The 13,502-nt window shown below is 40.1% G+C and overlaps 1 protein-coding gene across 4 annotated transcripts; it reads left to right on the top strand.

Annotated features, from left to right (window-relative positions):
* The first annotated feature begins 7,442 nt into the window (after positions 1-7,442).
* On the top strand, positions 7,443-13,241 carry LOC145000561 (receptor-like protein EIX2). 4 transcript variants are annotated; one of them, XM_078959802.1, is made up of 3 exons: positions 7,443-7,747; positions 8,421-9,455; positions 9,562-13,241. In XM_078959802.1, the coding sequence occupies exon 3, from the start codon at positions 10,341-10,343 to the stop codon at positions 13,113-13,115; it is 2,775 nt and encodes a 924-aa protein (XP_078815928.1). In that variant the 5' UTR covers positions 7,443-7,747; positions 8,421-9,455; positions 9,562-10,340; the 3' UTR covers positions 13,116-13,241. The 4 variants fall into 4 exon arrangements, with proteins under 4 accessions (XP_078815928.1, XP_078815927.1, XP_078815929.1 ...); XM_078959803.1 differs by lacking the exon at positions 8,421-9,455 and having other exon boundaries at positions 7,444-7,747; positions 9,562-9,693; positions 10,409-13,241; XM_078959801.1 differs by lacking the exon at positions 8,421-9,455.
* Positions 13,242-13,502: the final 261 nt, after the last annotated feature.

Genomic DNA, 13,502 nt, shown 5'->3' with positions numbered 1-13,502 from the left:
TCCTGACTGACCCTCTTCCGCCTTCCATTTTCGGATGTGCTCCAAATCTATCTCCCTTACCCTCGCCCTGGCAATCATGGAGTCCAGGGTGGAGCATGCTGAAAAACTGACATGCTCCCGGATATCAGCCCGGAGCATGTCATGGTAGCGGGTCCTCCGCATGTCCTCATCTCCTGCGTACTGGGGCACCAACAATGCCCTCTCTCGGAACTTGGTGGTGATCTCCGCCACAGTCTCCGTCGTCTGTCTCATGTCTAGGAACTCCCTGGCCAGTTGCTAAAGCTTGATAGCCGGCGCAAACTCCGCCCTGAATCTAGTCACAAAGTCCGACCAGGTCATAGCCTCGATAGCGGGGGCTCCCAACGAGTCACCCACTGACTCCCACCAATCACGATCTCGGTCCCGTAAACACCCTACTGCATACCTCACCTTCGACCCCTCGGGGCAGAAGCTCGTCAACTGTGCAGACTCAATGTCTGCAATCCATCATCTGGAAGCAATGGGGTCTTTCGCCCCGTGAAAATCCGGCGCACCACTGCCCCTGAAGTCCTTGAAGGACAGTGTGCGAGGTCCTAACTGGCTGGATGCCATGTCACTCCTGAATGCCCGAAGGCGATCCTCCATCAACTCAATGATCCCCTCCTTGATCGACCCGAAGATGATGGGGGTCGACTCAAGGATGCCTCTGGTAATCTCTGACGTGATGAACTCGCGTAGTCCCTCATCCACTGGCTCAGAACCTGATCCTGAACCCGACCCCTCTCCTGAACCGCCATCTCTTGACCTTGAACATGGTACCACCATTCTGGAATACATAAATAATAACCGTTAGTGATACTAATACCTCCTGAGGGATCACATCTACCGCAAGTTCCCTGGTCTCATCTTGGCCTTCCTTGGTTCGGGTACGGACCCTATGCTTTCAGTAGTACGAGCCCATACTACCTTCCATATCTATCCGTACCTTCTTCAAGTACTGCCTCGACTCCACCAGATCCCTTTCACTACCACTGATCACTGCTATACTCATCCTAGGCTTGCCCTAGGGAATCTCTGATTCTACTCCATCCAGTCCTCAACTGCTGCAGGCCTCCTTGTAATGCCAATTAGCCATTACCCGAATACCATCACATGTGACGAGGCTCAAATAATCCTTCGAGTAACAGAGTCACCCCTATAACGGTTAGACTCAAACGAGAGCTGCGCTATAGGGTCAAATCCATCACTCTAAGATTATTCAACCCTGATCACATGTGATGTGACGTACTCGCCTAATGGCTAACTCCCATCACTCAGAGCCCCACGTAGCACAAAGCAAGCAGCATTCAGACAAGGGTAATGATCTCAAGCGACTCCACTCTCATAGAGAGAAACTGAACTAGCATACAGCGCTAGACTCGTACTATCAGGCATAACCTAAACAGGTTACCCTACTGCTGTCTATTAGATACTAGCATGCAATTCTCAAACAACTAAAGCACATAAAGCAGGCACATAAGGTATCACTCCTAGATCCTTAGTCCTATTCTAGCATGTTGTTTTACAGAACTGATAAACATAACATAAACTTGTATGGGTACTTTGGGGAATACTTACTTGAGCTCGGCCGGTCGCGCACATCACACACTTCGTTCTTTTTCAAACATTACTTTAGGGAACATTAGTAATTAAAACATTGTTCAGTTAAACCATTCCACACCAACAACCAGGTTTAAAATCCACAAAAGATAAATAGTCAACATATCAGAGTATCAATCCCAGGTAAAACACATAAATGCGGAAACAAGAGTGTGTGTGACATGCTGCTACCGCGTCGGCTCCTTCCCCTTGGCTAAAGAGGTACCTGAAACAGCAACTGAAAAACGTAAGCACAAAGCTTAGTGAGTTCCCCCACCGTACCACATACCACAATAATCACATAACACACATATATCGTCAGGCATATCTGGGTGCCTGACCTACCCCTTCGGTCATCTCGACCGGATATTGCCAGCATATCTGGGTGCTGACCTCCCCTTCGGTCCTCTCGACCGGATATTGCCTAGCATATCTAGGTGCTGGCCTCCCCTTCGGTCCTCTCGACCGGATACTGGAGACTATCTCCCCCCCCCCCTCTACTACTACCACATAACACATATCACAATATTAGAATCTATCTAGCATGACTGGGTATAACTACCCCTTCGGCCCTATCGACCGGATATTTTGGGGACTATCTCCCCTACTGCCACTAACACAGAGCATCATATCATACTAGCACATAAACATAGCACAGGTAGTAGTAACCCCTAGATGAATATCACAGAGACAAACATCTACATACGACTCCTACTGGTGGGCCGGCATTGTGGTCGTAGACCCACCGATACTGGAAGGTAACTCACCTCAAAGTAGTTGCTGATCTGATCGGGAACTGCCTGCCTACTGCTGCTGCTGCTGCTGTTCTGGAAATCCTCCGGCTGCAATTCCCACATCATACTCAATCAATCATTGCTAACTGTCCTTTGGGTAAAATGACCATTTTACCCCTGCTCATGTCATAAAATAAGGTCAGAGTCAACTTTCAGTTGACCCGACTCGCCGAGTTGGCTTTCCAACTCGCCGAGTCCCTAGCAAATCGTCTGACCTGAATACCGTCCCTACTCGTCGAGTTGGGCTCTGACTCGACAAGTTCTCCTTGTAAACTTGAGGTTCAAGTCCTTCATCCTACTCGCCGAGTTGTATGAACAACTCGCCGAGTTCATCTTCATCCGATGAACACTCATGCCTAGACTTGCCGAGTTGTATGAACAACTCGTCGAGTTCATCTTCATCTGATGAACACTCACGCTTAGACTCGCCGAGTTGTATGAACAACTCGCCGAGTCTGTTCTTGATCTATGAAGATTGCCTTGGACTCGCCGAGCCAGGGCATTGACTCACCGAGTACATCCATAGATGAGTCCAGCTTCCGACTCACTGAGTCACCCCCTGTGACTCACTGCTCACTCGACACTATGAAAAGGGGACAAACTCGGAGACTCGCAAACAAACTCGCCGCGTCACATGAACGACTCGCCGAGTCGTTGCCATGCACTCACTAAATACGCAGATTTGCTCGATTCCAGTCCATGCCATTCACGGATCTGGATTCCTGGGACACGAATCACACGTAAAGTTTCCAACTTTACGTGTAGATATTCACCAATATGGATTTTAGGGTTCAAAATGCCTCAAAAGGGTAGATCTAGGGTGAACAAGCAACATGGGTCCATAAAGCTAACAGATCTGAGCTCCTGGAGCTCAATCTTGCCTAGATCTAGAGGCCAGTCAACTTATTACGAACCCTCAAGCATACACAATCTTGGAAATGGCTCAAAAAGGACCTTAATGGAGCTATAAGGGACAATAAGCTTAAAAACAGAGGGGAAACAAGCTATACCTTAGGGGAAATGTTGGAATGACACGGAGATGCTTGGCCTCCTTCTCCTCTTCTTGATTCCCTCTTCTTTTCCCTCAAAACTTCAAGAATACCACCAAAAACACTTCAAACTCACAAGGAACACGACTAAAGGAAGATACAGCGCTCTGAGGGTGAATGGGGACGGAGTTGGGGCGGATAAGTTGTTTAAATAGGGTGCAAACCCCTAAAACTTAGGGTTTCATCCAACAGCTGTGACTCGCCGAGTCCAGGATATGGACTCATCGAAACGACAACTTAAACGTGTCCCGGGTCCCGCATCTACTCGGCGAGTCGGACCTGTGACTCGCCGAGTCCAAAGCTAAAAGAGGAGAAATACTTAAATAAGATTTACGTACCAGGAACCAGGTGCTACATAGACTTCAAGGACGAAGTCTGAGCCAAGTGGGGGAGAATTGTAACGACCCGTCTCCGGTATGTTGTTTCCATGTTATTTATTTAAGAGTTTTCAAGAGGGACTCGGCGAGTCTATAGCCTGACTCGTCGAGTAGAGACAGGATTCCGAGCACGTGTAAGTTGGCGACTCGACGAGTCCATATTCGGGACTCGGCGAGTCCGCCTGCCAGGAAGAAACCCTAAATCCCTGGGTTTGCTCACTATTTAAGCAGTGTTATGTGCCCCAACTCGCCTCCTTCACCCTCAGAGAGCTTGTGAGAAACCCTAAATCATTCCTTGTGTCATTAAAGTGTTTTTGTGTGGATTCTTGAAGGTTTGAAGAGGAGAAAGAAGAAAGGACCCAAAAGAGGAAGTGTAGAGCAAAGATCCAAGGCCAAGTCAGATTTATTGAGGTGTGTTTCGGATTTATTCTGTTTATGCTTAAAAATCTCCATTAGAACACCTCTAAGGCTAGTTTAATGTATTATCCAAGGTTATTAGCTGTATGGATGCCTTGTTGGGTCGAGATATCCCCAGATCTGTTCATTTAGGAGTTTTAGAGCCTGGATCTATTGCCATTTTCGAAGTTGTCTTGCATGAGAACCCTAGATCTAGCCTTATTATGCCTTTTGAGCCTTTTAATCTTCATGGATGCTTATGGACATGTAAAGATAGAATCTTTACGTGTTAATCGAGCATAAGAAGCCCAGATCTACAAGTTATATGCACTGGATTCAAGTAGAATCGAGTTTTTAGTAAATGCATGCATGTGACTCGGCGAGTCAAGCCACGGGTCCCCGATTTTTCCCCTTTTGAGCGTTTCTGAGTGGGGACCAGTGAGTTGTAGAATGGACTCAGTGAACCGGAGGTCAGACTCAGTAATGGAGGGACTCGACGAGTTGTTCATACAACTCGGCGAGTCCAAGGTAATCTTCATAGATTCAAGAATAACTCGTCGAGTTGTTCATACAACTCGGCGAGTCGGATGCAGATAGCCTGAGTTCTAGAATCGAAAGGGAACTCGTCGAGTTGATGCCATACTCGACGAGTAGCAGCGAGCAGGGTTGAGAAGTGAGAGCAGGGACTCGGCGAGTTGACAACCCAACTCAGCGAGTCAGGTCAACTGTAAGTTGACTTTGACCGAGAGAGTTGACTTTAGCTAGGGGTAAAAGAGTCATTTTACCACAAAGCAGTTATTAGTATTTGATTGAGTGTGTTTGTGGAATTATAGCCGGGGAGATACTAGAGCAGCAGCAGATAGCTTCCAGAGCCTTACACTCAACAGCCAGTTCACGAGGTGAGTTTCCTTCTAGTAGGAACGGGTCTAAGGCCACAATGCCGGCCCGATTAGCTAGCAGTAGTTTTCGGACCTCGGTCCAATGCAATAGTTAGTATGTCTGACGCCTTCGTGGCTCAGACAGGTTTGTGTGTTATGTGTTCCGGGTTATGGCCCGAAGTAGTATGTAGTATGTTTTTGTGAGTTAGTTGATATGTTATACTATGCTGTGTTCAGTAGTTCCGGACCTCTGTCCGATGCAGTCAGTTCCGGACTTCGGTCCGATGCAGTTAGTTCCGGATTTCAGTCCGATGCAGGAGGCAAGGCCTTAGTAGTTCCAGACTTCGGTCCGATGCAGAGGGCAAGGCCCTGGTTAGTTCCGGACTTCGGTCCGATGCAGTTTCCGGACTTCGGTCCGATGCAGAGGGCAAGGACCTGGTTAGTTCCGGACATCGGTCCGATGTAGTTTTCGGACTTTGGTCCGATGCAGTGGGCAAGGCCCAGTAGTTGTTATATGTTTGTATGGTATGTGGTAATTTGGGGGAGCTCACTAAGCTTCGTGCTTACAGTTTCAATTTTGGTTTCAGGTGCTTCCGCAAGTAAAGGGAAGAGCTCGGGATGATGGCATCACACACACCACAACTTCAGTTTTTGTCCTGGGAGTTGATTCAGTTTCTTCGATATGTTCTGATACAGTTGTGATACAGTTTTTCTCACAGTGTTTTATTATAGTTTTGAGATACGCTACGTATGATTTTATTATGTGATACTCAGTTTTATGATCTTTTTTATATTTAAAAATGAAATTTTCGGGTCGTATTTTTGGGATGTTTCATTCATGGTCTTCGTTAGAAGGCCCCAACATGCTCCTGGGCCCAACCAATTTTTCAAAAGTAAATTATTTTATTGATGTGAGAAAATTATAAAAAGAAAATGATTCAAAAGGTAACTCGTGGGCCCCTATCAGGTTTTATATAATCTTTGACTGTCAAGATAAATGTTTCTAAGTGGGACATACAATATGTGATTTCCATGAGATTTGAAGAATTGAAATTAATTGGCCCAAAATAGACGTTCAAATTGGCAATTTGTTTGTATTATAGACATCTGTACCCATCATGTGATATTTTTGCAATTTGTATTAATTATTATCTTTATCTTGTTCTCATCTCCTGATACTTTTTTTTTGGTGTGTCATATTTTTCATAAAAAATTGAAAGTATGGCGCTATAGATCATTCTTAAGACCAACAAAGAACAACCAGATTTAGTTGTTCAAACAAGTTTGGAACTTTGTTAGGAAATTATAAACTGGAGAAGCTATGTAGTTTAGTTGATGGGTAGGCTAATTAATAATTATTTAATATGTTCTTCCAACAGGTATCATAGAGAGCAAAATGAAAGTTATATTGAGTATACTTTCATGTATTTTTAAATTTAATACATGTAAGAAGCAAATTATCTGTCATATCATAATGAGCATCTCAATTAAGGCTTAATTATGTATGTACATACAAGAAGCACAATATAACTTAATCATCTTAATAATTAAAACATCATTAAACTTTCACAATTTTTTACATCCAATACACGAGCAAAAATAAGTTTTTATATAATAATACTCATATCAGTTAAGAATTAGTTATAGACATACACATATGAACCAGAATCTAAGTTGATCATTTCAATACTATTTGTTGGGTCAAGTTGGGTAATGCATGGTATATCCAAGAAAAATATTTGAAATTATTCTCTTCATCAAGTAGGTTAGACCATTACATTCTTTAAAAGTAAAATCATTATTAACATGTGCAAAGTTTACTTCTTTTGCCCTTAAATTAGGGCAACCAAAGAGTCTACATCATTGGAATCCACGAAACCCATTTTGGACATTGATATCCACAAGTGCACCTACACCTTCCACAATGACAAACTGATCAATTTGCACTTCATACGCTTCAAATTCCCACAAAAGAAGATGGTTCCATTTTCCCTCCTCCTTATACGACTTAGGGTTGTCGAGATCATCAAATAAGGTGCATTGGGTTTCAATATAATCCTACCAGCCACCTAAGCATCTAGTATACTCACCTAACATTCGGTTCGACAAATCAATCCATTGAATTAGAGTTAACTCGGTAATATCCCAAAAATGAATAAATTACCTGATTTCTTGTTTTTTCTATTAATAGAAGACATAATTTTTAATTTTTTTCATAAATATGGTAAAAGTTGCGGGGCATTCTTTTTCCTTTTTTAATACCTTAAGGCCTTTATAAATTTATTAATTTAGTTTATATAGGACTTAGAGAATATGATAAAAGTTATTATACATTTATACTTAACCTGAAAAAAAAACCTTTCTTTTACCATTTTAGACCAAATTCCCAATTCTAAGGTCACAAACAGGCTGCTCTTGTATGACTGGACAAGCTTTGTTTATCGCGCTCGTGATCGATACATCAGAAATTAATTTCTGATTTTGAAACAAGATTGGTGATTATGCTCGCAAGATCCAGATAGGATCGTGAGATCTATGTGCCATCCAATACACCATTTTTCCTCTACAATCAAAATCAGTCAACGAGGGTTCCAAATCAGAGCATCGTAGCAGAGCAACCACACATCATTGCCTAGGTGATGTCCTACTTCTGTATTCTTGCTTCATTTTGGGTATTCTTCATGTGCATCTAATCTATTGTTAGATTAGGAGACAGACTTGTGAGTTTATATTATTTGCAAAACCTGCAAATTCAGGGTTTTGCCATGGAAAAGGCCATTGATTTTTACTGATCGATGGGTTTTATTTCTCAGTTATGAATTTAACATAAATGTAAAGATGGAGCGTGTTCTGGCCTTTATCTGATATTTTCTTCCAGCTACCTTATGAGCATCTGTTCTGTTGGTTGATTGTGCCTACATTGTTAAGCTAATGTTTGTGCTTACATTGTTATGCTGCACAAGTAGGTGCAACATAATATTATTTGATTGCAGTTGAATTAGTGTTGTTGATGATATCTTTCAAAGTTAGCTTTTAAAAAAGGTAAATGCTAAAATCACCAGGGGTTAAGTTGATCGATTGTTTTGGATGAGAGCAAATGTATTCGGCTTCTCATTAACACCATAATCTACTACACTTTGTGATAATTTGTATTGTGACTTTGATGATAATACATTTGGTCAAATGCAAAAGGGTTAAATGTAAGAAATAGCAACGTACATTCATTAATCTTTTTATTTTTGCAATATTGTACTTTCATTTATTCTCTATTAAGACATTTTAGTATTGTGTTGATGTCTATATGAACAGGCCCATGAGGGTTTATATAGTCTCCATGAAGATGAATGATTCTAAATGGGTGGAACACACAATGCTTAATTTCCATGAAATTAGAACCTAAAACTAGAAGACAAATTAAAGATGAAGAGTTATTATACACTGCCCCAAATTAGACGTTCAAAGACTTGCAAGTCTTGGCAATTTGAATTTATTATCAAGATCTTTTCCAAACTTGTGATATTTTCAAAAATACATCACTTTTAAAAAAGTGATGTGATGAGAATTGTTAAAAGTGGGCTCCACAACAAGTAATTCTTGGTCTGTGTTAGAAGGCCCAAACATGCTCCTGGGCCCATGAGGGTGGCCTCAAATTGGTGGCCACTTATATGAGGCATACACAATTTCCATCAATACTTATTTTCCATAAAATTAGAACAAGACTATAAGAAAAATCATAGATGCAGAATTGGGATTAATGGCCCCAAATTATACATTCAAAGACTTATAAGTCTTGGGGATTTGTCTTTATTGTAGATATCTTTTCTCATCTTGTGATATTTTGCAATTTGTATTTTTTATAAAAAAAAATTGAAAGTATGAACTGGAGAAGCTATGTAGTTTAATTGATGGATAGGCTAATTACTAATTACTTAATGTGTTCTTCTAACAGTTATCATAGAGAGTAAAATGAAAGTTTTATTGGATATACTTTCATGTATTTTTTTTTAAAAAAAAAATTAATTCATGTACAAAGAAAATTATCTATCATATTGTAATGAGCATCTCAATTAAGGTTTAGTAACTAAAACATCATTATACTTTCACGGTTTTTTACATTCAATACATGAGAAAAAATAAATTTTCATATAATAATACTCATATCAGTTAAGAACTAGTTATCTACATACCTCTATGAAGCAGAATCTAAGTTGATCATTTCAATAATTATTTTTAGTAATTTGTATCCAGTTTAACGGCTTCTTTTTTTTTTTTTTTTTTTTTTGGAAAAAGTATTCTCCTGGATGTGTTTAAATGGCCAACATACCCCTTGTATTACATCAAGAGGTAGCAAACTATGAAAGTAGGATACTATAATACTTAATACATCAATACGTTGTCTTTGAGATTAATATTAATAACATGATTTTCTTAAAAAATTTTAAATGAGTAGTGCAAAATGATAGAGGTGAATGGAGTGGAGCTTCAGAAGCTACAAATTGCTGGTCAGAAAAGACAGTTGCAGAATTGGAGCCTTTAATATGTGATTTTTGATTCACAGGAGCTTAATTTAGGTAAACAGAAGGTAGGATTTGTTGCAAATGAAAACTTCTGTTTATGTATGTTATGTTTATTTTTGAGTAAAATAAAACGTTTTTGGTCCCTGAGTATAGCTGAAATTTTCAGTTTTGGTCCTTATTTGAGGTTCTTGAAATGCTTTGGTCCATGTTTCAGTTAAACTGACTATATTTGGTCCCCGATCGAGTATAGCTGATATTAATTATAGTCATTTTATTTGGACAAAAGAACGTTGAAAAATTGTATTAATTATCATCCTAATCTGTTTTAAATCGAATCATTATTAATGCAGTGTTATCTTAAATATCATTTTTAACAATGGAAAAGACCAAATAATATCATTATTGATATCATTGGTAGATTTGTATTTGACTGAAAGATTCCATTAGTTTTGCATTTGGGGATTTATATCATATAACAAACAATATCATATCAGAAGATGGGAAAAGATATCTACTATAATAAAGACAAATTGCCAAGACTTGCAAGTCTTTGAAGTTTAATTTGGGGCAATTAATTCCACACAATTTATGGCGACCCACTTATAATCATTCATCTTGACAGTGGAGACTATATAAACCCTTATGGGGGCAGTTCATATAGGCAGGCATCAATACAAACCAAAAATCAGCAATTAAGATTTTGATTTACATTATGAATTCTTGTGTTTTTATAATAATTTTCTGGCTTCTCTTGCTACTCCTTGTGACTACAACTGGCAGCCAATTGGTAGCTGCAGGAGGAAATGATATGAAAAAGAAGTGTTTGGATAAGGAGAGAGATGCTCTGCTTCTTATCAGAGCTCCCCTACAAGACCCCCATGGTACTCTCTCTACATGGACAGCTGACGACCATGACTGCTGCAATTGGAGTGGAGTCACGTGCAGCAACCAAACAGGTCATGTCACAGGGCTTGATATGCGTTTCTATGGTCTTGGAGGTGAGATAAGCCATTCACTGCTTAACTTAACCTACTTGAATCATCTTGATCTTTCTTTGAATTATTTCCATGGAACCATTCCCACCATCATTGGTTCTTTGACTCGATTAAGGTACCTTAACCTTGGCTCGAATGATTTTAATGGGACCATTCCCAGGTCAATTGGTTCCTTGACAGAGTTAAATAACCTTGACCTTTCATCTAACTCTCTTTATGGAACAATTCCTCCAGAGTTTGGAAACCTCACCAACTTGCAATACCTTTATCTTAATTCTGTTGGAAGGTGTAGAGTGGAAAAGGTAGAGTGGTTGTCTCATCTCTCTCAGTTGGAGGTACTTGTAATGGATGGGGTTTCCCTGTCCAAAGCAAATCATTGGGTAGATGCAATTTCAAGTCTCCCAAAACTATTTGACTTAAGTTTAGATGGATGTGAACTGTCACAGGTCATGTATCCATATTCTTCTTCATTTCTCAACTCTTCTTCTTCATCTATTTCTTTCCTTTCTCTCAGAAACAACAATCTCACCTCATCCATGTATCGTTGGTTGTCCCCATTAACCACCAATAACCTCCTTTCTCTTGATCTCTCTGGCAACATGTTAGATGGGATACCCAAATATTTTGGTAACCTCTGTAGTTTGGAATATTTGGGATTTTATAATAACTCTGCTGTTGTCAAATTTCCTGATTTTCTCAACAACTTGTTTGGATGCACGTCCTTGACCTTACAAATGTTGATTACTCGAGGTAGCCAATTTACAGGGTCACTGTCCGATGAGATCCAGAAGTTTGCATCCCTAGAATCTCTGTACCTATCTGATAATCAGTTAAATGGAAGTATAAGTGAGAAATTGTGGGAACTACCCAGCCTTGAAACTGTTATCATTTCCTTTAATAATCTTACAGTTCCTTCCACATATCACTTGTCAAACATCTCTTATGTTAAATATCTTGATCTGAGCTCTTGCAAGGTAGGGCCTCGCTTCCCCAAATGGATTCAGACACTCAAAAATCTTACCAGTCTTGATCTTTCCAATACTGGAATTTCAGACGCAATTCCTCTGGAGTTTTGGGACATGTGGCCTTCTCAATTAGAATATCTGAATCTCTCTTCCAACAACATTAGCGGGAAAGTACCAGATTTATTATCGAATTTTGCCTATGATTCAGTGATAGATTTGAGTTCCAACAGCTTTCATGGTCCGATACTGAATGTTCCTTCCACTTTGTCAATATTAAATCTTTCCAGAAACAAATTCTCTGGAGGAATCTCATTTATATGCCAAATTGTTGATGGGTTCTTATCATTTCTTGACCTCTCTCATAACTCATTAACCGGACAACTCCCGGACTGTCTGTGGCATTTCGATCAACTAGAAGTTCTTAATCTCGGACACAACAATCTCTTTGGAAGGCTTCCTCCCTCTATTGGATCTTTGATACAACTCCAGGTGTTGTATGTATACGATAACAACTTCTCCGGAGAATTGCCTTTGTCCTTAAAAAATTGCACGAGTTTAATCTCATTGAATTTGGGGGCCAACAAGTTTTCTGGTAATGTGCCTGTCTGGATTGGGGAAAGCTTAACAGGGTTGTATGTTGTTATCCTAAGATCAAACAACTTCTTTGGAACCATCCCTTTACAGTTATGTCAGTTACCTAATCTTCAAGTTTTGGACTTGTCAATGAACAATCTCCATGGAAGCATCCCCTCATGTTTGAGTAATCTTACGAGCATGCTTCACCAAGGAGGATTCTCACAAGATGTATACTTTCAAACAACTAGAGGTTATGCAACTAGAGCGGGGAGATATGTCGACCATGCACTGATCGAGTGGCAAGGAGATGAACGTGAATTCTTGAACACTCTGAAATTGTTGAAGAGCATTGACCTGTCCAGCAACAATCTAACAGGACAAATCCCAAATGAAATTACCAATCTTTCAGACTTGATTGCCCTGAATTTTTCAATGAATACTCTATCTGGAGAGATTCCACAGCATATTGGTGAGATGAAAAAGCTTTTGACTTTGGATTTATCCAGAAACAATTTATCAGGGAAGATACCATCAGGCATGTCTCAGATGAGCTTACTGAATTACCTAGACTTGTCATATAATCACTTTTCAGGGAGAATCCCATCTAGCACTCAGCTTCAGTCCTTTCCACCTTCAACATACAATGGAAACAAAGGACTATGTGGACCTCCCCTTACCAAAAAATGTCCAGGGGATGAAGAATCCGAAGCAACATCGGTGATTGGTAAAGGTGAGGGTGATGGGGAAGACACAGATGATGAAGTTGAGAGATGGTTTGTTATTGGTGGGGGGATGGGTTTTGCTACTGGATTTTGGATAGCATGTGGCGCTTTACTTCTCAACCGTCGAGGCAGACGTGCATTTTTTCAGTTTTATGACAGCTTCAAAGATTGGGTTTATGTGAAAGTGGTTGTGTTCATTTCAAGTTTTCAAAAGGCTAGACACACGTAGTTTGTCAACTAGTTTTTATTTTTGATTTCTTATTTTCTAATATGTAATGTAATGTAATTTGGTTGGGGTTTTTAAGTCCCCCATATCAATAAATTTGCCACCAACACCATGGGTGGCCATTTTCTCTGTTTTGTATGAAATAAGATATCCTGGAAAATTCATATATTCATAGCATGTAAAAACAAGATGAAAATTAGAGGTGCACTAGAAAATCATAAACCAAACCAGACAGGTCTAGAAAAAAAAACAGTTGTTGATACAGATCAATTTGGTTTGAAAACGAACCGCCTGTTTGGTAATGTTTGGTAACTGAGAATCCATTAGATTTCTTACTTTGGTAGCAGTTGCACTTCCATAACATTGCGTAATGGAAAACATGGTTAGAAT

The sequence above is a fragment of the Lactuca saligna genome, chromosome 6, assembly GCF_052625555.1.
Source record: "Lactuca saligna cultivar CGN05327 chromosome 6, ASM5262555v1, whole genome shotgun sequence".
NCBI lineage: Eukaryota > Viridiplantae > Streptophyta > Magnoliopsida > Asterales > Asteraceae > Lactuca > Lactuca saligna.
The sequence above is the reverse complement of the archived record's forward strand: the minus strand, read 5'-3'. Positions and strand labels throughout refer to the sequence as shown.

Excerpts from the sequence above, each read along its gene's own strand:
- LOC145000561 (XM_078959801.1), top strand. The coding sequence starts at position 10,341 with ATGAATTCTTGTGTTTTTATAATAATTTTCTGGCTTCTCTTGCTACTC.